Source organism: Eptatretus burgeri, chromosome 1 (genome assembly GCF_056783735.1).
Source record: "Eptatretus burgeri isolate ZD-2024b chromosome 1, Ebu_testis_v1, whole genome shotgun sequence".
Taxonomy (NCBI): Eukaryota; Metazoa; Chordata; class Myxini; order Myxiniformes; family Myxinidae; genus Eptatretus; species Eptatretus burgeri.
Window position 1 is genome coordinate 164,537,192 of NC_140961.1, and position 27,517 is coordinate 164,564,708.

A 27,517-nucleotide genomic window follows, 5' to 3' on the forward strand; every position below is an offset into this window, starting at 1 on the left:
ATCTAGAAATAAAAAAAATATATAAAAAACAATCGATAATTAATATGATGAAGGAGAACTCTGCAATATTAATTTACAATTGCTGATCGTTTTTGCTTTTGCAGCGAGACCGAATTAATTAAATTATCTGGATCAAATATTGATCAGAACAATGGTCTTGAGCACATCTTTCTCACTGATGGCATGCCAAAGTCGGCCTCCAAAGCCAGCCGCCGACTGGGCATCCTCTGTCACACAAAGTCCTTCCTTGGCACACCTGAACTCCTGTCCAACGACCAGGCCTTCGTTCACAGCTTGATGGAGTACTGCTCTCCCCTCTGCGCTGGCTCCTCTGCCTCATATCTTGCTCAGCTTGATGCCGTGGAAACCAAAAGCTTTTAAGATTATTGGAATCTTTCACGATGAAGCTGCGTCTATGGGCTTATCACTTCGCCATTGCAGACAGGTCGGTAGTCTATCTGTCTCCTACCACATCCTTTCTGGTCTTGCACCCCCCCCCCCCCCCCATGTTTTGCAGGGCTCACACGATTCACCATCAACTCCCTCTTGGTGAAAATATACCAAAATCTAGGACCTGCTCACTTCCACTCATTTTTTACTCTTTCCCCCCCCCCACCTGGGGAACCAACTTTCACATCTTCTTCAATCTCATTCTTCCCTCCAGGTGTTCAAGACAGCTGCTGTTCACCACAATATTAGATCATCCCCAATGAAAAACCATATTTTCTACCTTTGTGAACACCAGCTCCCCCCCCCACCTCAATCCCTCCTCCTTCTAAATTTCCAGTTTTTCCTCCTGAGAGTTCTCTTTTGTATCCATCTTGCCCACCCCATGCATCGTCTCCCCCCCCCACCCCGTTTATTTTGTACTGTTGCATTCTGATCCGTTCAGTGCACTCGTAATAGCTTTTTCATGAGCATCAACTATGCATACAAATTTAATAATAACTAGAAGGGCAAATCGGTCAAGTTCATACCTCAGCCGTGATCCACAAGAACATATTGGGCCCAATACATTTTTGAAATATCATGCTGTATGTCGTTTTTAGCCCGATCTCTCAATGATGAAGAATCACTTTAGAAACTAAAAAAAATTATCACAGCTGAATCCAGATTCGGATCTTCACCAAAATGGAATCAATTCGTCCTCGTCACACAACCAACCTGTCCGAGTGTCATCCAAATCCGTCCACAACTTTTTGAGCAATTATGCCATATCGTTTTAAGCCCCATCTCTCAATGGTGAAGAATCACTTCAAATTTTTTTTATCAGATCCAGATGCAGATGTCCATCAAAATCTACTCAATTCGTCCTTGTCATACACCCGACCTATCCACCAAATTTTGTCCGAATCCATTGGCAACTTTTTGAGATTTCGTGCTATCAGTTTAGACCTATCTTTCAATGGTGAAGACTCACTGAAAAAATTATCGGATCCAGATCCGGATCCGGATCTTCACTAAAATCTAATCAGTTCATCTTTGTCACACACGCAACCCGCCACCAAATTTCCTCCGAATCCGTCCACAACTTTTTGAGATCTCCTGCACACAGACAGCTAAACAAAGAAAGAAAGAAAGAAACAAAGAAACAGACCGGGGTGAAAACATAACCCACCTTCTTCAGTGGTGGAGGTCATAATTGTATATATATATATATATATATATATATATATATATATATATATATATATATATATATATATATATATATATATATATATATATATATATATATATACATATATACACATATATATACATATATATATATATATACATATATATACATATATATATATATACATATATATACATATATATATATATATATATATATATATATATATATATATATATATATATATATATATATATATATATAAAATTGGGGCAATACCCCTGGGCATTCACCTGGTAGAATATATACATGTGTGCCATTTATATGCATTTTACCTCCAATTTAAGCCAAAATCCTCTTTCGCACTTTGATGAGCCTTCAGTTCCAATAACACATTGCATTGAAAGCAATTATCAGCTCTCAATTTCATTTGGATGCATACCAGCTTTGTTATGAAATCATCCACAGCTTGTCCAGCTTTCACAAGGAGTATCACCCGCCGTGGTTCCTTCAGCTTAGCAACCATCTCCTTCAGAGAATGTGCACCAATAACATTGGTGCCTTTGGCTTCATTCTGAAGGAACTCGTCCACCTTGGAAACTGTGCGGTTATAAACACAAACCTGCGAAGTAAAGAATTCAACATCATCGAGAATTTAACAAGAACAAAGCAAATGAAGGAAAAGCATGTGTGATTTATCTGACTATTTTAGGGCTGAAAAATCATCACATTTCTTCAATATCACAAGATCAAAAATCACATTCATTCACTTTCATATCAAAAATCACACCCGTGGCCAAAGGAAGCATTGCACTTTGGCAATTTCTTCTCATGATGCTCGGCAGCTGGAGATTCCCCTTGTGTGAATTCAGCGTCGGCACAACTTTAGTTTTTGTTTTGGACGGACAGACAGACGGACAGACATACCGAATATTGAAGCAGCAACACAGTTTAAAAATCACATTTCATCACTTTCACATCAAAAATCACATTTCTTCACTGTCATCATCAAAAATAGCCCTGTGAGGGGACTGATGCTTTTTTCCCCAACAGGCGGGGTGAAAATGAGGGAAGAGGGTGAGGACAATTCCTGAATCGATACGGTCATGGTGAGATTAACCCTGAATCGGTATGGTCACAGCGAGATTAACCCTGAATCGGTACGGCCATGGTGAGATTAACCCTGAATCGGTACGGCCATGGTGAGATTAACCCTGAATCGGTATGGCCATGGTGAGATTAACCCTGAATCGGTACGATCATGGTGAGATTAACCCTGAATCGGTAGGGTCATGGGGAGAATAACCCTGAATCGGTACTGTCATGGTGAGATCAACCCTGAATCGGTACGGTCATGGTGAGATCAACCCTGAATCGGTACAGTCATGGTGAGATTAACCCTGAATCGATACGGTCATGGTGAGATTAACCCTGAATCGATACGGTCATGGTGAGATTAACCCTGGATCGGTACGGTCATGGTGAGATTAACCCTTAATCGGTACGGTCATGGGGAGAATACCCCTGAATCGGTACTGTCATGGTGAGATTAACCCTGAATCGGTACGGTCATGGGAAGAATAACCCTGAATCGGTACGGTCATGGTGAGATTACGCCTGAATCGGTACGGTCATGGTGAGATTAACCCCTAATCGGTAAGGTCATGGTGAGAATAACCCTGAATCGGTACGGTCATGGTGAGATTAACCCTGAATCGGTACGGTCATGGTGAGATTAACCCTGAATCGGTACGGTCATGGTGAGATTAACCCTGAATCGGTACGGTCATGGTGAGATTAACCCTGAATCGGTACGGTCATGGTGAGATTAACCCTGAATCGGTACGGTCATGGTGAGATTAACCCTGAATCGGTACTGTCATGGTGAGATTAACCCTGAATCGGTACTGTCATGGTGAGATTAACCCTGAATCGGTACGGTCATGGTGAGATTAACCCTGAACCGGTACGGTCATGGTGAGATTAACCCTGAACCGGTACGGTCATGGTGAGATTAACCCTGAATCGATACGGTCATGGTGAGAATAACCCTGAATCGGTACGGTCATGGTGAGATTAACCCTGAATCGGTACGGTCATGGTGAGATTAACCCTGAATCGGTACGGTCATGGTGAGAATACACCTGAATCGGTACTGTCATGGTGAGATTACACCTGAATCGGTACTGTCATGGTGAGATTACACCTGAATCGGTACTGTCATGGTGAGATTACACCTGAATCGGTACTGTCATGGTGAGATTACACCTGAATCGGTACTGTCATGGTGAGATTACACCTGAATCGGTACTGTCATGGTGAGATTACACCTGAATCGGTACTGTCATGGTGAGATTACACCTGAATCGGTACTGTCATGGTGAGATTACACCTGAATCGGTACTGTCATGGTGAGATTACACCTGAATCGGTACTGTCATGGTGAGATTACACCTGAATCGGTACTGTCATGGTGAGATTACACCTGAATCGGTACTGTCATGGTGAGATTAACCCTGAATCGGTACTGTCATGGTGAGATTAACCCTGAATCGGTACTGTCATGGTGAGATTAACCCTGAATCGGTACTGTCATGGTGAGATTAACCCTGAATCGGTACTGTCATGGTGAGATTAACTTACGTTCACGGCATGTTTGGTCTGCATCGGGCCATCTGTTTCTGAGAAGATTACTTTTTTTTAATTACCTAAATTTGAAGTGTAACAACCCTTTTCAGCCTCTTATAGGGGGCAGATCCAGATGGGAGCACAACCCCATGAGACATTACTATTCTGATGAATCATCATAAATTTGGTCTTTGTTGTTCATGTAGTTTGTGAGGAAAATAGGTTTTCTATACGAATAAAAGGCAACGTGTGTGCGTGTGCGTGTGTGCGTGTGCGTGTGTGCGCGTTTCAACTCCAAAACTATAAAACCTCGCAGCCTGAAACTTTGCATGCATACTAAGGGAACTCCACGGAGGTGCAAGAGTGAATATTGGGTGTTTGGGTTAATTAAAATCACCCCTTTTGAAGATAATTAACGGCCTTATTTGATTACATCCTTCATCAGGCGATCCTCGGCCAACTCGCTCTATGGGGTCTGAAGGGGTTTTCTCGGTAACTTTGTAAGGTTTGAGGCTGCAATGTTTTTTGGCCTGCTCAACAGTGCCTTGACTTGGAATAGGCCGCAACGATTTATTAACAATAAAGTTGTTGTTTTCACTTTCTTCAATCATATTATCGAATGCCTGTTCATCATGGCTATGAATCGCTGGATATATTGCAATGCTTGTAAACACCTGGATACGTCAGCGTTCATTGTTTTATTTCATTTCCGCACATGCGATAACCACGAGTAACTCTTTAACTAAGAAGAATTACAAAACTGAAGCTCCAGAATCGAACTTACAAGCAGTCTTGACTCCTAGAAAAGTGTTCATTTGTCCAATTCAGATGTTATGTGATATTTTGGGCGTCTCCGGGAGATGTATGTTGAATACGACGGTTTGGTGATTGCCAATAATTGCGTGCCAAGGGAGTCGTTTTATATCAACAGTTTTGTTGGAGTGCTTGCTTAAGTGCTTAAGCCACTTGGCTAGCGCTCTCCAAGCTGCTTGGTTGTTCGTTTCGGTAAATAGTAACCATGCTTTCAATGTCATCGTACGTTTCCACCTTTGTTGGGTCCTGCAGTGCCGTGCGGTGGGTGCCTCAGGAGGTATCTCATCCAATGAACATGCGTAATTATATTTTTACAGGACATCGCTTTGTTTAACTTTCTCCTTTTTTAATCCACCTCTCACTTCAACATCGATACGTACTGAAAAAAAAAGGTCCATCCAACCAGGTGTTCGCCATGTTTGTTCTTGCTGTGAAGGCATCGAGTATAGATCGACATTTTGCGTTCTGTAGCTTGATACATTTTTGAATTGAATTTGGCCAATTACCCACTTTAAATCGCGTTTCAAATAACGCTGTTTCAAAGTAAATCTTTGCGTTTGTCGTTTTTATTTACTTGATGTGTGTGGACATTTGCAGGTGTGTGTTTGAATATAAACTGTATTCCTCAATGGCATTTGGCACGGGAGTGTGTGTTATTTTTCGTGCACGATGGCGGACCCACACGCATCCCCGTGATAATTTATCATCGTACACTACGGGGCACGAATCGCGTACCTCTTCATTCGGGTTCGCACGCTGATTACAATGACATCTTACCATCGCATTGTATGGGACGCGCATGGCGCACATCTTTGTTCGGGTCTGCGTGCTGGTTCACAATGGCGTCTTACCATCGATTCTCGCTCGGCACCGCGGCCATCAATGTATCCCGCGGATGGCAGACATCCTCCTCCACCTCCACCTCAATGCAGCTGCCACCAAGTAGAGGCATGCTGTACAGCCCGGATCGCTCGGGCCGCATGGTGTACGGACGGGACAAGCGCATTGATCGGTGCCAACCACAGAGCGCCAGGGGTGCCCGAGCTGGCATGCGGGATTGGCGTGGCCCTCGGCCAGTCGCCGGAGCACGGCCTGGGAGTTCGATGCAAGGTGATTCATATCGCAGGGTTTGGAGCAAGACGATTCCACAGCTCAGCAAGGTATCACCGGATGCACCAATGAGGCCGCTTCCAGCCACGGCGGCTGGGCCATGTGGTGGCCGGGGCCCAATGAGAGCGCCAATTCGGGTGACGACGCATCGCTTTGGGGCGGCGCCCCGCCCTGCACCGCAGGGCCTGTAATGCTGGATCGCGAAGCCGTCCAAGTAGTAGTTGTCGTCGTGGTCATCCTCATCTTCCTTGCCTGGCCTTGGATCGGTCTCTGCGTGCACCTGCTTCACACCGTATTCGCCTCCTCCACCCACTCGTCGCTGGCTCCACCCACCCACCTGATCCCGTCTGCCACTCCGCACACTCGCTCCCGATTCCGCCTCTTCCACTCAAAGTCCTCCCTCACACCTGACGGTCTCACCCATTCTCTGGATCGGCGCAGATGCTTTGCCAGCACCGGAGCAAAGCAGGAGACGACGCCCCAACTATCAAGGAGGGATCGTTCAGCAGAGCATCACCCCCAAAACGTACTGGGAAGCACGGTCGGTCAATCGTGCAAGGTATTACGAGACCATTAGCCTCATCTCCTCTCCTTTTTTTCTCATTATCTCCTCTTCATCGGGGAGTGTGCATGCTTGCGTGTGTGTGTGTGTGTGTCATGGCACCTGTCCTCGTTTAAGTTAAGATTGCAGAAGAATTATAATCGGGATAGGTCTGCTCTCTGTCTGCTTTAGTAAGTTGCTCGTTTTGTTGACGCACCTCACATTTCTCTCTCTCTGCTTACACACAACAATAAACCACGTTCACTGTGCCACATATTTTTCCTCACCTGCCTGTAATAAATGATTGTGTAGAAATGTTCCCAGCTCGTTTTTGTCTTTTCTTTCATTCATCCAGCATGGTCCATATCCTTGCCGAGCTGGGACTTTATTCCCAACGATCCGTTCTTTTAGCCGGTACGTCCTTGGCAGTGTCGCTCGGCTGCATCTGACCTGGTAAGGTGACCTGGTTCGGACAAGGCGTGTCCTGCGGTAATTAGGTCACGTGATTGTAATTTGGTAACCAATTAAGACAGAGGACCATAAATCAGGTAGATGAGTTATTGGCGTTCACGGTCGGTTAGCGACCCACCACGTCACAGAGTTATCCGTATGCGACGGCCTGCAATTCCGGGGAGTCTGGTGGGAACCCGAGATAGCTTCCCCCCCACAGTGATCTTCTCACCCAGAACCCTGGCCGCAACAATATTATAACCAGAGAGTTGGTGTCAAAGCCACTGAATGCTCGGCTGTTTATACATTTATCGTTTTTAAAAGACCAGTCTAATAATATTTTTTTATAAAGCATTGCAGTGAAGTCCGATCCAAATAACTTTAAAGCAATATATGTATTTGTATATTGCAATCAGTAAACTAGGACACATATTAAATGGATGGCAAGCGTCTAGTATAAACAGGCGAGCATTGGGTGGCTTTGACACCATCTTAGGTTGAAATCTAAATTTTTTTTTAAATAATTTGTTAATTTCAACTTCACTACACCAATAGAATACCCCCAAAGGAACCTCCATGCCAAATATCAGCATCCGAGTACACATATTAAATGAATGGCAAGCTTCTAAAAAATAACTTGCACCAAAAACTTTAACGTTGATGTGCTACAAAAAAGTTAAGTTCAAAACAGGTCAAAAATTTGAAACATTTGAATTTTTTTATCTCAACTTCACGACATCAATAATATACCCCAAAGGAACTTCTATGCCAAATATCAGCATCCTAGTACACATATTAATGAATGGCAAGCTTCTAAATAACTTGCACCAAAAACTTTAACATTTTCACGCTCACGCTGACGCTCATGGCGGGGGTATCGCTATAGCTCTCTGTTCTTCGAACAGGCGAGCTAAAAACAAAAGCACATGCCTGGGCCACCTTGCGTTAATCTGTAAACGCAATTTCTGACAGTGACCACATGAGGGTGATCTCATTCCATCCTGTAATATCGGAGTATAGGCTCAACCCCACACTAATGAATTGTTTATTTGTACACATACATCATTTCAATCATGTTCTCCATTGATTTGTATATTTTTGTTTCTAATGTTACGTACTCCTGTTTTCATGATTATTTTGGCTGCAAGTTGACAAAGAAACTCCTCTGAATTTAGTAGACCAAACAACCTTTTGTCTTTATGCTGATATGGTGACTAAACTGTCTCCTCCACCAGGTATTCTGGTGAGGAGGGTGTATGGATTTGGACACTCAACAGGATTAAAAACAAAACCAGTCAAAGGGCAGAAGAGCTCCTTGTGAGCCAACGGCCATCAATTTTTAGTGGCCAAACGTGTCTGCGTACATCGTCCTGCAGTTGGGTTACTTATTTTTTTTTTTTTTTTAGGAGGTTGGTGGAAACATTTTCACTCCGGCCACCATAGAACACTTCATTCCACAAAACCCACAAATGCAAAGAAAACTGAAAACCCACTCCATTGCAGTACCTCAAAGGGGATTTCCTCTTTGAGGATTTCAATACATCGACTGGAACTGATAGGGATGGTAATGAGACATGTGATGGTCCCCATGAGCCTGAAACTGTGAACAAGAATAGCACCAAGTTCCTTGACTTTGCAAGAAGTCATGGACTTAGGAGGCCGGTTCATGGTTTCAGCACCAACAGGCTCGACGCTGGACTTGGTATTCCAATGCTAGTGGTGTGGCAAAGGAGATTGACCATATGCTCGATGATGGTCACTGGAAGATGATCCAGAACTGCAGGGTGTACCGGAGTGCTCAGTTCCTCAAGACCGACCACAGGGTTGTGGTAGCAACTCTAAAGTTACAGCACAAGTCCAGGAAAATGGTACCATCCCAGCCTAGGCTGGATGTTGGCAAGCTCAAGGATGAAAGGGTAGCTGAAGAGTTTGCGAACAGACCGAGTGGGGATTTTGGGGTCTGGATGATTTGGGGAATCCTGAAGAGTTGTGGAGTGCCTTCGAGACCACCATCCTTGATGTTGCTGGTAGATGTCTTGGAACTCACAGAAGTGTGAAGAATAATTTTGTCTCTCAAGGGACATTGGATACCATAGACCAGAGTTGCAGGGCCAGGCTTAATGGCAGAGCTGAGCTGTTCAGAGAGTTGAGGCGTAAAACGTGTGCTGAGAGTGGACAAGGAGGCCAATGTGCGAGGAATCTGGGAGGGAGTAAAGCATAACCTGTAGTCAAGTGATTCTCGTCCTGCTTACAGGGGAATTCGTGCATTGCATTCCTCCAAGCCCGTCCCTCAGTGTATTGCAGTTGGAGCAGAAGGTGATGAGCTCTTGCAGAGGAGTCCGAAGTAAAGGCCCGCTGGGCCAGTTACTTTGAGCAGCTGTACCAGTCTGATCCACCAGTCATTGAGTTGGTTGTCAGGGGTGTTGCTATCCCGATTGCTGACCTTCCAATCAACTGTGATCCACCTTTATTTATGGAAAGACAGGCTGCGATGAACAGGTTGAAATGGGGGTAAAGCTCTTGGGATATATGACAACCATGCTGAACTTCTTAAAGCTGGTGGAAATGCTGTACTTGTGTCATTGCATGCACTTCTGTGCTCTGCCTGGAACACAGACATCATTCCAACTGCTTGCAGCCGATGTTGATCTCTGAAAAGCATTGGAGTCAGTGAATCGGGATGCCCTCTGGAGACTTCTTGGTCTTCGTGGGGTGCCACCAAAACTGATCAATCTGATGTCTGAACTATACTCTGGTGCTGAGAGTACTGTGAGATATACTGATACCATGTCCAACACATTTCCAGTTGTTACTGGACTTTGTCAGGGGTGTGTACTGACCCCCACACTTTTCAGCGCTTGAATGAACTGGATTCTGGGGAGGATGTCGGAGAGCTGAAGCTGCGGTGCCTTGTTTGGGAATGTCAAGATCACTGATGTTGATTTCGCAGATGATGCAGTCATCTTTGCAGAGACTCTAAATATCCTTTTGGGGGCCCTCAAAGTGCTGCTGAATGAGGAATCAGAACGGCAGTGATTATGCATTTCCTGGGTCAAAATTAAGATCCAGGCTTTCAATAACATCTTGGATGCTGCTATCTTGTCCTGATTGTGGTGACGATGTTGAGGTCATGGAGAGATTTACTTACCTTGGCAGTGATACTCATGTCTCTGCTGGCTGTCAGCCAGAGGTCAATAAACATCTGGGTCGGGCCTGGGGAGTCATGGATTCACTGTATCATGGGGTGTGGTGCTGTCGGTACCTGTGCATGACGACGAAAATCTGAGTCTTCAGGTCGTTGGTGCTTCCAGTCTTTTTCTACGGATGCGAGACTTGGACCATCACCAGGGATCTGAGACAAAGACTTGATTCCTTTGGTAAAAAGTCTCTTCAGAGAATCCTTAGCTCTCGCTGGTCAGACTTTTTGTCCAACGAGCGGTTGTTGCGACTCAAATGAGACTCGTTACCTGCATCGTCCATGAGCGTCAGCTGCGGTTGTATGTTCATGTGGCTCATTTTCCTGACGCTGATCCTGCTCACCAGATTCTCTCAGCGAGAGAGCCTCAGGAGTGGAGGAGGCCAAGTGGAGGAGTGGAGGAGTGGAGGAGTGGAGGAGTGGAGGAGTGGAGGAGTGGAGGAGTGGACACATTTTCTTTATTTACAATCTCTCTGTAAATATTGAAGGTCAAGGTCATATGGTGGGCTGAAAAGAATATGGCCATTAATGGATCATGCGCTGCAGGTCAAGACCGGGTTGTTGTGATGTAACCAGGTTTGAATGTAAAATGTTTGTGTTCCACACATGTCTTGCCTTGCCTCATGAATATTTATGCTCCGCCCATGTCTTGCCTCGTGCAAAATGATGCTCCGCCCATGTGTTGCGTCATCTCCACTGCAAAGGGTGAGCGGATTCTTCCCCAGTCTGGCAGGATGTGTGGTTTTGTGAAAAAGGCAGGGTTTTTACCGACGCATTTGTTCTATTTTAAATTAAAGAATAGGTGATTTGAAACTCTGCAAGTGTTGGTTAAACTGCCTGGAGCATTCTTATTCATGAAACAGGGCACATTAACCATTCCAGGATCGTAAAAACCTGACTTCATGCTCATCTCGTCACCGGGAGAAAGAGCCGCCGCCATGTCGAGCTTGCTTAATATGCAGTCTGTCCAGATCCGTCCACAACTTTTTGATAATACACAGTTCAGATCTCGCGTGTCCGAGAGCAAAATCGAATAATTCCTTCCTTGTCAAACATCCAACCTGCCCACCGAATTTCATCCAGATCCGTCCACAACTTTTTGAGATATCCTGCACCCAAACAAAGAAAGAAGAAGTAGACGTCGTGCAGAGCACGAAACTTGAAAAATCCAGAAAACAAATTTGACCTCAAAAAAATTGGTGGTTGAATTCAATGAACAAATATTCAACTCTTCTTCAAATTTCAAGTGAATCAGATGAAAATTGAGAATTTATAAATTCGGTCTATGTTGATCTTAAGGACCAGTCACACCTTGACATTTTAGCCAGCGATGGCAACGTATTAAAATTTATGTAAAACGCTGGCTTACGTTGAACTTTTGATGTTTTTTTTTAAAGATTCGGACGTATTCATAGCGACTTGGTCTTATGTATAACGCATTAGTCACGGACACAGAACGTTTCGTTGTGTTATAGATAACTTATACCAACGAATGCTGAACCTGTTGTCGGCCTACACAACCTATGCCCAACGATAGTCTAACTTAGGCATAGCGCGTTGCACGCATCGCCGACGATGTCGTGACGTAGCCTATTAAAAGGCTGACGCACAACGATTCGAATCATAACTGCCGTAGAAATGGAAGTGTCAACATCGCAGTCACACCTTGGCGATCTTGCCAGCGTATGCCGACCGAAGAAAAATGTGTCGAAAACGTTGGGGCACGTCAAATACGGTATGAGTAAGTTTGGTATACGTGAGTAGAATGCTAAAGTACGCTATCATACGTCGTAGTAAGTAGAGTACGTCAAGAAATTTTAAACATGTCCAAAATTTTACGACGTACTTGGCGTATGACACACGTTCCGCATGTGATGGGGATAAGTTGTACACACGATATGCGGACGCTTACACGTCCACAAAGGCTACTTATAAGCTACTCATAAGTCGAAACACGTCGCGGTAATGTCTTTTTTACGCGAAACTTATTTCTAACTTATGTTTAACGTGCTTTGAACCAATTCTTTAAGTCGTCCCAACACACATTGACGTATGTAGACGTATTCCAATGACGTCTTCCGGTCAACAAAAAAAATAAATGAACGTGTTTCTAACTTACAACTGCCATATAAAGATGTGTTCCCAGCGATTTTGGGAAATGGTATATAAAAATGGTGTTCATAAAAGGGGAACCCAACAGTGTTTTCGAGTCCTTTTTGAGTCGATGTCCATGTCAGCAGTAACAGTATCAGTATCAGTATCAGTATCAGTATTAGTAGTAGTTTGTTCATGTTGGCAGTAGTAGGTGAGTGTGAGGGGGAGGGTGTGGGTTATGATGGATCCTCCTTGCGTCCGCGTGTCCACGGGTAGGAGACATCTTTGCACCATTGTTCGAAGTTCTTCGCGGCTAATTTTTTATGGGGCTTTTTCAACAATGAGCTATGGCTTGTTTTTACGATTTAGGTCTATTCATAACGGGTTGGACAAATGCACAATGAACTAATAATGTGCATAGAGCACTTCGATAACTTATAGATACGGTATACCAACGAATAATTAGCGTGTAGCCGGCGTTCACAAACTATGCCCAACGATAGCCTAACTTATCCATATCGTGCGGCAGTTTATCTTTGCCGGTGACGTGGGGTTTGCTATTCATAGGCTGCCACTCAACGATTTCAATGGCTGTATCTCCACTAATGAAAGTAGACGCTTGCGCTCAACAATTGGATTTTTTTTTTTTTTTACACTCAACGACTTTTAAACGGTACCACTCAGCTATTTTCATTGTTTACAATGAACGATTTAAATTGCTGTCACTCGCCTTTGCTTTTTGATGCTGGCGCTCGGAAATTTTAATAGTTTCTATTGAACATGCTAAATTGCTCAAACTCCACTATTGAAAGTAGACGCTTGCGCTCAACAATTGGATTTTTTTTACACTCAATGACTTTTAAACGGTACCACTCAACTATTTTCATTGTTTACAAAAAACGATTTAAATTGCTGTCACTCGCCTTTGTTTTTTGACGCTGGGGTTTGGAAATTTGAAGCGTTTCTTATGAACGTGTTAAAACGCTCAAACTCGACTTTTTTTCTAGACGCTGCCGATGGACAATTGGAATCATAGCCAAGCTAGACATCGAAGTGTGAACATCCTCGTCATGCCGAAGAAAAGTTTGAAGAATGCTGCAAATAAGTATCCTGGCCGTGGCCGTGGACGCTGACGCAAGGACGATCCATTATACCGACGTCTTTCAGCCTATGAATAACTTAAAAGTAACGTCTGTCGACGTGTGGCAACGATCGCGTAACGTGCCAACAACACGTTAATCATAGGTTAGAAATAAGTTTCGGGTACGCTAAACATTACCTCAGCGTGTCTCAACTTATGATTAACTTACAAGTAGCATGTGTTGACGTCTGTCAACGATCGCAGACCGTGCATACAACTTGTGGCCAGCGTAGCGGAATGTGTGAGTCATACGCCGGCATACGTCGTGAAATTTCAAGCATGCAAAAATTTGAGGACAACCTAAAAGTACAACGTTTAAAGCCAGCATACAACGACGTATGGCAGTGTTTTTCAGCGTCCTCTCAATGTTATCAAAACTTACCCATAACGTATTCAACGTGTGCCAGCGTTTTAGAAAAAATTTTCAAAAATCGGCATACGTTGGCTAAAACGTCAAGGTGTGACTGGGCCTTTATGGCGATGTGGACCTCCAAAATAATCGGCTGGTTGAATTCAGTGACCTGAAATTTGAAAATTGAGGATTTTAGAAATACCACCTCAGTTGTTGACCTTTGGCCTATGTTGACCTTTTGACCTCAAAAGCAATAGGCTTCTTCCTTATGACAAACTCTTCCATGTGGTAGAGTTTCGTAAAGATCGGTTTAAAATTGTGACATGAAGGCGATAGACAGACAGACAGACAGAATAACAAAATCGGCCGACCAATATGCTTTAACATCTTCGATTTTGCAAGTAACAAACAGACCGAGAGTGGTGAAAACATAAACTCCTTCACCTTCAGTGGCGGAGGTGACAATTGAATGCTACACAGCAACATAAATATTTCGAATAGCTAAAGCAGGATGAAGATGTTGCTGTGGCTGTGGCCTGCTTGGAGGTGATTAATGATGCTCTACATTGGGATGAAATTAACGTTTACGACCGCTCGGTATCCCACCATTTGTGCTGACCTTATGTCACCATCCAGTGGAATTACAACCGACAAACAATGGGGTTATGTCTCACCAAATCCAATGTGCACCCATGCTGTACGCACATATGCTGCGTGAATGTACAACACACATCAGGCAACACCATTTCCTGTATCTAGACTAGCCATTCTCTATTGGGTTGAAAAGTGAAGCCATCAATCATGCCAACTGTAATGCCTGCCATGCATGACTGTGCAAACTATTTGTCTCGTCAAGACTAGTTTTCACATAGGATTTCTGTGTTTGACGATAAGCCTGAAAAATTCAGGACATGGCGTGTGGCCTTCCAGAACATGATAAGTAGTACTGCTGGTATTCACTGAACAGCTTAACCTCACGGTTAAACATATGGCTGATGGTTCAGAATCCAAAGCACTCGTCGAGTGTCTTTACCAAGTTTAGCTTTCTAACCATTATGCTAGTTGCGAGTAGGTCTGGAATCGCCTTCAAGAAAGATTGGGCAGCGATGAAGGAGTTACACAATGATTGCTGAACAAGCTGGAACTTTTTCCTCAAGTCTCTCCTCATAATCGCAAAACTTTGCATAAGTTTAGTGACACCATTGAGGAAATCGAAGCCAGCAGAAATGATGATTCCCTTCCTGGACTTGTAGCTTTGAATAAATCTCTGTTCGGATTAGGATATATCATCCTTCATTTGGTGCAATGCAAAGGTTCAAAAATGACCTCGGCATGATGGTTTCCTCAAGATATTATGACGGATCACGTTCTTCAGTGACGAAGGTGAAAGCTCCACTCACTACGAAGAACAATGTATGCCTTCACTGGTGACACTCGTCCAAGGGTCAGAGAAAGCAAGACTGAAGTCACAGGTGAATTGCTACCAAAGATTGTCGAGCAACCAACTGAAGCTGTTGCGTTGCCTTCTGAAAATCAACATTCTTATCGTCAAATGGAATATCTGCAACAATTATGCCCTATTCACAAGACAGAACATCCTCTTGCACATTGCAGAACATTAAAAAAATATATAAACCAATGTCACCCTCAGGGTGAAACATATCTTGCCAAAAGGTAACCACGTGTGACTTCTTAAAGGTCACACTGAGGTGAACAGAGCTGCTATTCACCAGGAGCGACTCCTTGAGGAATACCTGCCTACGAGAGATTCCGATGAGAATCGTTCTACAGAGTAACCATGAAAAATATGCGTTTGCCTCATAACGTCACCAAATGACGTCATAATGTCTCAAGCTTGACATATCTAGAAAGCACTCATCGAGGTGTTCAATTTGAGGTACTACACGATATGGTTCCTAAAACTTGTAAATTTGACCTTGGGGTCAAATATGTTTGACCTGAGGCGCTAACCATGAAGGTCAAGGCCAATCGCTACCAAAAATTAATCAGCTGAGCGCCAGACCATGAACTATATTCCCATGAAGTTTGAAGACGATCCGATCAAAATTACTCAAAATATGGGTTTCGTCGACTCCCCTGATTTGCGACAAAGTGACCTTGACCTTTGACCTTGACCTTCAAAATTTTATGCGCTGAAAGGGACCTCTATAGGCCTCTGATATGCGAAGTTACAAAAATTTCCAATGATAACTGTGCTCTGCAGAATTTTTTTATACGTGATTACAGACAAACAAAAAAATAAAATTTTCATGAAAAATCCGTTTTTTCGTCATGACATCATCAAATGGCGTCATAGTGTTAAACTTTTGACAGATCTGGAAAGCACTTATCAAGCGCTTTCATACGAGGTATTACTCGATATGGTATCTAAGATTTCAAAATTTGACCTTGGGGTCAAATATGTTTGACCTCAGGCACTAACCATGAAGGTCAAGGCCAATAGCTACCAAAAATAAATCAGCTGAGCGCCAGACCATGAACTATATTCCCATGAAGTTTGAAGATGATCCAATCAAAATTACTCAAAAAATAAAGGTTTCGTCGACTCCCCTGATTTGCGACAAAGTGACCTTGACCTTTGACCTTCAAAATTTTGTGCACCGAAAGGGACCTCTATAGGCCTCTGATATGCGAAGTTACAAACATTTCGAATGATAACTGTGCTCTGCAGAATTTTTATACGTGATTACAGACAAAAAAACAAAAAAAAAACAAAAAAAAAACCACAAGCTGACTAACATATCTTGCAAAAACTTCGTTTTGGAAAGAAAAAAACACTCATCCTTCTTAACCAATGGAAAATATGTACCATATGCGCTCTGTCAACTAACCATTCAGACAAGGAATGTCAAGACAGACATGCTCCGCCCATGTCTTGTCTCATGTATATTTATGATCCGCCCATATGTTGCATCATCTCCGCTGCAGAGGGTGAGCGGACTTCCACGGTCTTGTGGAACGTGTGGTTTTGTGGAAAATGCACGATTTTCACCGATACATTTGTTCTATTTTAAATTGAAGAAAAGGTTATTTGAAACTTCGCAAGTGTTGGTTAAACTGCCTGGAGCATTCTTATTCAAGAATCGGGACACTGAAGCCATTCCAGAATAGTCAGGGATGCCTTACCCTTGGCGATAGCAGATATTTAGTTGTTAATCGACTCATTCACTGTGACTGCCTGCAACCCCACTGTTTGTATGCAACCCTTCTCGAATCCGTCACCTCACTCTTCCACGAGCTGAGATTTGAGGTTTTCTTGGCATTAATTCACTCGTCTATAAAATTACAATTAAATCCATTTGAGAAATTCCCGAAACAAGAACCAATCAATGTCATTTGCAGACTTGAGGATTGCCTGCACCCGGTGGATACAGTTCATCACGAAAGGCATAAAATCCATTAAATGCACAACATGACAACCGGACTGAGATTAACATCACCAGTATTTCATTTCTAAAATGTTGCCATTAGTAGTGTTGTGAAAAATGTTTTATAGGGGTTAAGAATGTATAGATTATAATAGTTATTTCCCTTAGTTCATGCTTTCGTGCATGAGTGAGGTAAAACAAACTGTAAACTTACAGCTCGGAATATGCATCAACAACCGTATGGAAAGCATGTCGTCTCCCTCCCAATGTTTGCGTCTCAAAGTGCTTCTTCCTAAATCTGTATATTATGTCCTTTTGAAAGATAGCGGCCTTGCGGACCGAATGGGGAATAAGTTCAGGCGTGCTCTTGCCAAGCCTTGAACATTTGAGTAGAACCTAGAAGTTTAGAGGCAGGGCTTCGGCTTAAGTGGCGCCTAAATGGTCAATGAGCGCAGTGCGGGCAAGGCTAGGTAACAACATAGGGAGGGTTGTCAGAAGAGGTAGCAAAAGAGCATATGACAGTCTGTGCAGTCTGTCTGGTCTGTGGTTTGGTTGGAGAGGCACGCATGCAGTGGGGCTCCATGTGGAGGCGGAAACCAGCACCTCCCATCAATTTCCACATCCATTCCTCTCCCGCCCAAAGCAGCCGACCTGAGCATCGTCCACCTCACCTGTCGACGTGCATGATTATGGTGTCTGTGTGCCTCTTGCTGCTTCGACACACCTCGTTAGACTTGCTGTGCCCCAAAGGATCGCAATCAAGTCCGTGTCTTGTCTTTCTCCTGTGGTGTACTTGAGATCTTCACATTTAGGTAAATAAGAGCCTTTCATCAACACAAATCCCATGGAAAGTAGGTTGTGTATTACATATAGTTACTGGCAAATACAACCCTTCGCTTCGCTGATGGGGATATTAAGGGGAGGGAGAAAGAGAGGAGAGAGAGGAGAGAGGAAGGGGAGAAAGAGAGGAGAGAGAGGAGAGAGGAAGGAGAGAAAGAGAAGAGAGAGAGGAGAGAGGAAGGAGAGAGAGGAGAGAGGAGAGAGGAAGGAGAGAGAGGAGAGAGGAGAGAGGAAGGAGAGCGAGGAGAGAGGAGAGAGCAAGGACAGAGTGGAGCGAGGAGAGAGGAAGGAGAGAGAGGAGAGAGGAGAGAGGAGAGAGGAGAGAGGAAGGAGAGAGAGGAGAGAGGAAGGAGAGAGAGGAGAGAGGAGGAAGGAGAGAGAGGAGAGAGGAGAGAGGAAGGAGAGAGAGGAGAGAGGAGAGAGGAAGGAGAGAGAGGAGAGAGGAGAGAGGAAGGAGAGAGAGGAGAGAGGAGAGAGGAAGGAGAGAGAGGAGAGAGGAGAGAGGAAGGAGAGAGAGGAGAGAGGAGAGAGGAAGGAGAGAGAGGAGAGAGGAGAGAGGAGAGAGGAAGGAGAGAGAGAGAGAGGAGAGAGGAGGAAGGAGAGAGAGGAGAGAGAGGAGAGAGGAGAGAGGAAGGAGAGAGAGGAGAGAGGAGAGAGGAGGAAGGAGAGAGAGGAGAGAGGAGAGAGGAAGGAGAGAGAGAGGAGAGAGGAGAGAGGAAGGAGAGAGGAGGAGAGAGGAGAGAGGAAGGAGAGAGAGGAGAGAGGAGAGAGAGAAGGAGAGAGAGGAGAGAGGAGAGAGGAAGGAGAGAGAGGAGAGAGGAGAGAGGAAGGAGAGAGAGGAGAGAGGAGAGAGGAAGGAGAGAGAGAGAGAGAGGAGAGAGGAAGGAGAGAGAGGAGAGAGGAGAGAGGAAGGAGAGAGAGGAGAGAGGAGAGAGGAAGGAGAGAGAGGAGAGAGAGAGAGAGGAAGGAGAGAGAGGAGAGAGGAAGGAGAGAGAGGAGAGAGGAAGGAGAGAGAGGAGAGAGGAAGGAGAGAGAGGAGAGAGGAAGGAGAGAGAGGAGAGAGGAAGGAGAGAGAGGAGAGAGGAAGGAGAGAGAGGAGAGAGGAAGGAGAGAGAGGAGAGAGGGAGGAGAGAGAGGAGAGAGGAAGGAGAGAGAGGAGAGAGAGGAGAGAGGAAGGAGAGAGAGGAGAGAGGAAGGAGAGAGAGGGAGAGAGGAAGGAGAGAGAGGGAGAGAGGAAGGAGAGAGAGGGAGAGAGGAAGGAGAGAGAGGAGAGAGAGGAGAGAGAGGGAGAGAGGGGAGAGAGAGGAGAGAGAGAGGGAGAGAGGGGAGAGAGAGGGGGAGAGGGGGAGAGAGAGGGGAGAGAGGGGAGAGAGGGAGAGAGGGGAGAGAGGGGAGAGAGGGGAGAGAGAGGGAGGAGAGGGAGGAGAGGGAGGAGAGGGGAGAGAGGGGAGAGAGGGGAGAGAGGGGAGGAGAGGGGAGGAGAGGGGAGAGGGGGAGAGGGGGGGAGAGGGGGGAGAGGGGGGAGAGAGGGGAGAGAGTGGAGAGAGTGGAGAGAGGGGAGAGAGGGGAGAGAGGGGAGAGAGGGGAGAGAGGGGAGAGAGGGGAGAGAGGGGAGAGAGGGGAGAGAGGGGAGAGAGGGAGAGAGAGGGGAGAGAGGGGAGAGAGGGGAGAGAGGGGAGAGAGGGGAGAGAGGGGAGAGAGGGGAGAGAGGGGAGAGAGAGGAGAGAGAGGAGAGAGAGGAGAGAGAGGAGAGAGAGGAGAGAGAGGCGAGAGAGGCGAGAGAGGAGAGAGAGGAGAGAGAGAGAGAGAGAGGAGAGAGAGGAGAGAGAGGAAGGGGAGAAAGAGTGGAGAGAGGAGAGAGGAGAGAGGAGAAAGAGAGGAGAGAGGAGAGAGGAAGGGGAGAAAGAGAGGAGAGAGGAAGGGGAGAAAGAGAGGAGAGAGGAAGGGGAGAAAGAGAGGAGAGAGGAAGGGGAGAAAGAGAGGAGAGAGAAGAGAGGAGAGAGTGTTTTACTTTTCTTCTCCTTTATTGCAAGGAAGTTCATACAGGTATCAAAAAGAAACAACCAGGAAAGGAAGGGGTAACAAAGAAGTAATATTTAAATTTATAAATTCATTGTCAGAGCACCACCAACCATGCGACATAAAGATTGCTTCGCACACCACCGGTTTTTAAATAAAACAGGATGTTGAATTTTAAACTCAAAAAGAACACGCGATGTAACCAATGCTTTAAAAATAGTTAAAACGTCATCAGCTGAAACATCAGTGTTCTGCAGTTTTCGTTTCCTCAATAAATAGATGGCTAGTTTTGCCTCAGAACACAAAAAGTTTGCTAAAAGACATTCATTTCTACATTGATACAAGACATTGAAACCAAATATAAAAACACAATGTGTAAAAGTCAAACCGAGCCCCCGGATCACACGCGACATAATTCCAAAAAGCGAGGCCAACCTTAAACATTTAATGAAAATGTGAAAAATGGCCTCTGGGGTGTCGCAAAAGGGGCACAATTCCGAGTTTTCAGGACATGTACGGTGGGACAGGATGTTACACGGCAGGATGTTGTGCGCTAGCCGCCATTGTAGATCGCCTGAGCGCTTGACAATCGGTTCTTTATACATCACCTGCCATTTAATTGTTGTGGAAACGTTAGCTTGAAGCAGCGCTCGCCAATGAGCTTGTGGCTCTGCAGGTTTGCCAGGAAAAAGGGTGAGAACACGTAGCTTGTACACTGAGGATTTCTCCATCTGGTTAAAAAAAACCTAAAACTTTGAAATAAAATTAAAAGATTTGGGAAAGGACATTGGGATAAATTGAGGGCATCTTCTATGTCTGGGTCCCATTTTAACCCGGTTTGCTTAAAAGTCCGGAAAATCACAGAGAAAATTCTGCCAATAACTCTGATGGACCTCACACTGGTGGCCACGGCAATATCAGCAGCTGGCTTCCATCTACAGTGGGGAGAACAAGTATTTGATACACTGCCGATTTTGCAGGTTTTCCCACTTACAAAGCACGTAGAGGTCTGTAATTTTTATCATAGGTACACTTCAACTGTGAAAGACGGAATCCAAAACAAAAATCCTGAAAATCACATTGTATGATTCTAAAATAATTAATTTGCATTTTATTGCATGAAATAAGTATTTGATGCATCAGAAAAACAGAACTTAATATTTGGTACAGAAACCTTTGTTTGCAATTACAGAGATCAGACGTTTCCTGTAGTTCTTAACCAGGTTTGCACAGACTGCAGCAGGGATTTTGGCCCACTCCTCCATACAGATCTTCTCCAGATCCTTCAGGTTTCGGGGCTGTCGCTGGGCAACACAGACTTTCAGCTCCCTCCAAAGATTTTCTTTTGGGTTCAGGTCTGGAGACTGGCTAGGCCACTCCAGGACCTTGACATGCTTCTTACGGAGCCACTCCTTAGTTGCACTGGCTGTGTTTCGGGTCGTTGTCATGCTGGAAGACCCAGCCACGCCCCATCTTCAATGCTCTTGTTGAGGGAAGGAGGTTGTTGGCCAAGATCTCACGATACATGGCCCCATCCATCCTCCCCTCAATACGGTGCAGTCGTCCTGTCCCCTTTGCAGAAAAGCATCCCCAAAGAATGATGTTTCCACCTCCATGCTTCACGGTTGGGATGGTGTTCTTGGGGTTGCACTCATCCTTCTAATTCCTCCAAACACGGCGAGTGGAGTATAAACCAAAAAGCTCTATTTTGGTCTCATCAGACCACATGACCTTCTCCCATTCCTCCTCTGGATCATCCAGATGGTCATTGGCAAACTGCAGACGGGCCTGGACATGCGCTGGCTTGAGTAGATGGACCTTGCGTGCGCTGCAGGATTTTAATCCATGATGGCGTAGTGTGTTACTTCTGGTTTTCTTTGATACTGTGGTCCCAGCTCTCTTCAGGTCATTGACCAGGTCCTGCCATGTAGTTCTGGGCTGATCCCTCACCTTTCTCAGGATCATTGAGGCTCCACGAGGTGAGATCTTGCATGGAGCCCCAGACCGAGGGAGATTGACTGTTATCTTAAACTTCTTCCATTTTCTAATAATTGTGCCAACAGTTGTTTCCTTCTCACCAAGCTGCTTGCCTATTGTCCTGTAGCCCATCCCAGCCTTGTGCAAGTCTACAATTTTGTCCCTGATGTCCTTACACAGCTCTCTGGTCTTGCCCATTGTGGAGATGTTGGAGTCTGATTGATTGAGTGTGGACAGCTGTCTTTTATGCAGATAATGAGTTCAAACAGGTGCAGTTAATACAGGTAATGAGTAGAGAATGGGAGGGCTTCTTAAAGACAAAACTAACAGGTCTGTGAGAGCCGGAATTCTTACTGGTTGGTGGGTGATCAAATACTTATTTCATGCAATAAAATGCAAATTAATTATTTAAAAATCATGCAATGTGATTTTCAGGATTTTTGTTTTAGATTCCGTCTTTCACAGTTGAAGTGTACCTATGACAAAAAGTACAGACCTCTATGTGCTTTGTAAGTGGGAAAACCTGCAAAATTGGCAGTGTATCAAATACTTGTTCTCCCCACTGTATGTACAAGGGGGTTCCTGAGGTGTTTTACTCTGGTAACGCAGACATCAATAAACTTATGCATAAAAGATCTGTCACGACAGACCCCATCAAAAAAAGAATTTAAAAATATTGGTTCATTTAGAAACATCTGAAGGGAGTAAGCACTGGTATCACGGCAAAAAGAAACAGCCTGCCACGCTTCTAGCATGCTTTGGTAAAACAGAGGGATCGATGTCATATCCACGTGCTTCGTATCAAGAAGAAAAAGCTCGTCACCATAGCCTAGTTTCCCAGCTTGCTTAGGCCTAAGTCACATTTGCCACGGCGGCCGTGGGGTCTCCAAAATCTACGGACACTAGCAATTATACGGCGGCCGCAGTATTTCCACGGTCACACAATGTAGCAGTCACATACGTTTTTATTTTTCGGGGAGTCGCACGGCGTATTTATAAATTGTGGAGACCGAAAACGTGGGGGTGCCGTACGGTCTTTGATTTGATGTCGCACGGTGACCTTAGGGCGTTCCTGCGGCGGCCATAGAATTGTCAAGGCAGACGCAAGGTGCCCGCAAGGCGACCGCAGGGAGGCCCTAAGGTGAACGTGCGGCCAGACGGACGGTAACGAGTGGGTTCTTTTCTTTTTTTTAACCAGTTCTTTTGTTTCGGCTTGTCGAATTGCTACGGCGAACGTAGAAATGAAAAAGTTACAACTCCGCGCTATAATTCCACGGCAACCCTACGGCCTGCAAAATATAGCCATATGGCGTAGGGCCACCATGAGGCCACCTCAGAAACTCTGCGGCCGCCGCACGTTTCTGTCAATTCAGAGGGCGTACGGCCGCCGTATCCTCGCCGTAGAGCAAATGTGACTTAGGCCTTAAGCAGGCAATGGGCAAAGGCTTCCCATGGGACGTCGGAGTATAGAAGCCTTCGTACTGAAAGGAGGCGAAAGCCATCACTTTGCTCATCACATCTATTAGCCCCTGTCCACCTTCTGCAGTCTGCAGGCTTAGTATTCCTGGCCGGAGCCAGTGCTTTCCCCCCCAGAAAAAATCTACAAAAAAGCTTTGAAGTTTTTTAAGGATAAAAACTGGGCCTGCAGTGCCTTGAAAACATGCCATAGCATTGATGCCGCAAGATTATTAATGACCAGAGTACGACCCCGGTAGGAAAGCTGCCTCAATAATCCCCTCCATTTTATCAACCGCTGCTCAGTTTTGGTAATCAGTGATTCCCAGTTTTTTTTAAATAAAATCTTGAGTTCCAAGAAAGACACCGAGGTAGTGTATTCCTTCATTGGTCCATTCAAGCTGCCCTGGTAGGGTTGGAGAGGGAGTTTCATTCCGTGGACCAAAGTAAAAAGCTTTGCTCTTTTCCAAATTAACTTTAGTCGAGCTAGCCAAGCTAAATTCCTTGACAGACTCAACCAAAGCATGAACATCGTCATCGGAGTGCACAATTGCGCAGAGATCATCCGCATAAGCAATGGTTTTTACGGGATTTTCTAACGGCAGAGGATAAAACCCTTGTAGCCGTGTACGTAAACGATGTAGTAAAGGTTCAATTGATAGGGAGTATAGAAGGCCAGACAGTGGGCACCCTTGACGAATACCCCCGGTAACAGGGAAAGGCTGACTTAAGATGTTATTTACTTTGTGCAAGCTAAAAATATTATTATACAATAGTTTACTATACCAAATAAAATTTTCCTTAAAACCAAACCCCCGTAAAACAGAAAAGAGATAAGAATGATCAATCGTGTCGAAAGCTTTTTCTTGGTCTAAAAACACCAGACCAACATTTCTATGTTCAGCAATACAAATATCGATCATGTCACGTACAATAAAAATGCTATCATGTATCGTCCTTCTAGGGATGCAATTAGATTGATCGGGGTGTACAATCTCCCCAATCAGAGGTTTGAGGTGGTTGGCAAGAACTTTTGAGAAGATCTTGTAGTCCGTGCAGAGGAGCGAAATGGGACGCCAATTTTCAAGTTACTGGAGGTCTCCTTTCTTAGGTATGAGAGCAAGTATAGCCCTGCGACAGCTGAGTGGTAGCAAGCCTGATTGTAGGTTATCAATTAAGAGGTCAAGCAACTCAGGTCCCAACAAATCCCAGAAGGCTTTGTAAAACTGCAGGGATTCCATCAAGTCCAGAAGATTTACCTGTGGGCAAAGTTTACAAAGCAGTAAAAAAAGTTCATCAACAGTCACTTCCTTGTCAAGTTGTTGACATGCAGATTCAGACAAGGTGGGCAAAGAAGTGGTTAAGGAACTCAGCATGTCTTCTTTCGTGTTTCTGGCACAATACAAGTCAGAGAAGTATTGTTTTGTCAAGCTTCTAATGTCTTTTGGATCGTGTGTTGTTCGGCCTCCTGGTGCCTGCAGCGAAGTTATTTGCTGGTTTCTCTTTTTTTCATGCTTCCAAAGCAAAGAAAAATTTGGAAGGAGTATCAATAGAGCTGTAGTTCTCCATTCACAGCCTAATTCGAGCCCCTCTGGCTTGTTTTGCACAGAGTTGAGTTAGGAGGGCTTTCTTCGTTGCTTGTAGAAAAACTCCTTTCAGCACTGGGAGTTGGACGGCTTGACTGGAGAGGAAATATTTCTTTGGCAATTCGAGATTGTAACGCGGATTCATTCTTTGTAAAAAAGGAGCTATATTGCTGACAAAAGGTTCTAATATGGGTCTTCGCATTGTCCCACCATTGTGTGAGGCAGGAGTAGGAAGGATTCCGTAGTAGTAAAACTTCCCAAAAGGTTCGAAAGGCGACAGAAAAAGCGTCATCTTGCAGAAGACTCACATTGAAGATCCAATGGGCAGTGCCACGATTTCGAGCCAGGGAAAGTATATGAAGAACAACCATGCGGTGGTCCGAAAAACCACTTGGGGTGGTGTCAACATGGTCTATGACATTTAAAGAGTCATTATTGATGTAAAATCTGTCCAGCCTTGCAAGAGATAGCCAGCCATTTGCACATCGGCACCACGTGTATTGCCGTGCAGATGGGTTCTGGAGTCTCCATACATCCATAAGGGAGAATTTACACAATGCTCTCTTGAAGGGTGTTGTACTTGAAGGGTGGGGCTCTTCTCCATTATGATCAAGGGTGGGATACAATGAGCAGTTAAAGTCCCCACACAGACAAACAAGACCATCAAAATCAAGGTGTGTGAAGAACATTTCTAACTGTGTGAAAAATTCTAATCTTTCCATTCTCGTACGACGTGAATATACATTTATTAAAGTGTGTTTATAACCATTATAAAGGGAATTAACTGAAGCTAAATGCCCTTTAATAATCACCTTAAAAGTGACATTTTCAGGACAGAGAGAAGGATTTAAGTAAAAAGCCACTCCAGCACTAGGAGAGGTCAAGCTACTAAAGAACCATTGCCCTTTCATGGTGCGAGTCCATTCGCTCGAGCACGAAGAGCTACATCTTGTTTCTTGCAAAATAACAACATCAAAATGTTTTTGCTCGACAAGCAACTTTACCTGAGCTTGACGCAGGGGTGAATGTCCCCCATTTATATTTAAAGTTAAAATAGAGAAGGTCATAGTGAAGTTCGGGAAGGTTTGTCAGGTAAAGGAAAGTTGGGTTGTGCTTGTAGCTCTTTCCGAGCTTTCAATACACACTTTTTACGGCGAAAAACTTGAGACTCAGGCCTAAGTCACATTTGCCACGGCGGCCGTGGGGTCTACAAAATCTACGGCCACTAGCAATTATAGGACGGCCGCAGTATTTCCACGGTCACACAATGTAGCAGTCACATATGTTTTTATTTTTTCGGGTAGCCGCACGGCGTATTTATAAATTGTGGAGTCCGAAAACGTGGGGGTGCCGTACGGTCTTCGATTTGATGTCGCACGGTGACCTTCGGGCGTTCCTGCGGCGGCCATATAATTTTCAAGGCAGACGCAAGGTGCCCGCAAGGCGACCGCAGGGGGGCCCTAAGGCAAACGTGCGGCCAGACGGACGGTAACGAGTGGATTTTTTTTTTTTTTACTAGTTCTTTTGTTTCGGCTTGTTGAATTGCTACGGCGAACGTAGAAATGAAAAAAGTTATAACTCCGCGCTATAATTCCACGGCGACCCCTACGGCCTGTAAAATATAGCCAAATGGTGAGGGCCATCCTGAGGCCACCGCAGAAACTCTGCGGCGGCCACATGTTTCTGTCAATTCAGAGGGCGTATGGCCGCCGTATCCTCGCCGTAGAGCAAATGTGACTTAGGCCTCAGTCACACCAAGTTGTTCAGCCTGAAGGAGGAGACGTTTTGAGGAGTTTATAAAGCCAGACAGGTTTGAGAAGAAGGTTATAATTTTAACGTTTTTCTTTCGAAAAATGTCCTGAAGAAACTTTAGGATTTCCATTGGTGATACATCATCATCATCACCCTCCAGTTCCTTGGCTATTGCTGGGTCATTCCAGACTTCGCTACCAGCACTAGAGGCAAGCGACGAAGCCCCACCTGAGTCATAATCCGAGTGGCCTTTATTTTTCTCCTCACACACCGAAGCCGATGCTCTTACAACGGGAACATAGTCTTCTACTAAAAATGTAGCTGTTTGCACAGCGGGAGTTTTAAAAACCGTAACAGGGATTGACGTTTTTATATCGCAGGCTTCGCACTCTCCCTCTGGGGCTGCCACCTCTTCTGCCTCCATGACCTCAAACACTTCATCGTCAGCAGGGCGCGGGACGAGAGCAGGTTTATGATTTTTGATTTTAATTTCAGTGACCGGAGTGGTGACCACAACACCTTGGGGCGTTGCGCTCAGTCCTTGTTCATGAGA

General features: G+C 44.8%; 1 protein-coding gene across 1 annotated transcript in view; it reads right to left on the reverse strand.

Annotated features, from left to right (window-relative positions):
* Positions 1–27,517, reverse strand: part of PGD (phosphogluconate dehydrogenase) — a 178,886-nt gene that overhangs the window by 98,615 nt on the left and 52,754 nt on the right. The window contains exon 3 of the mRNA XM_085848498.1: positions 2,064–2,243. Coding sequence (XP_085704624.1) covers positions 2,064–2,243 — 180 coding nt within the window. The remainder of the gene's footprint in view (positions 1–2,063; positions 2,244–27,517) is intronic.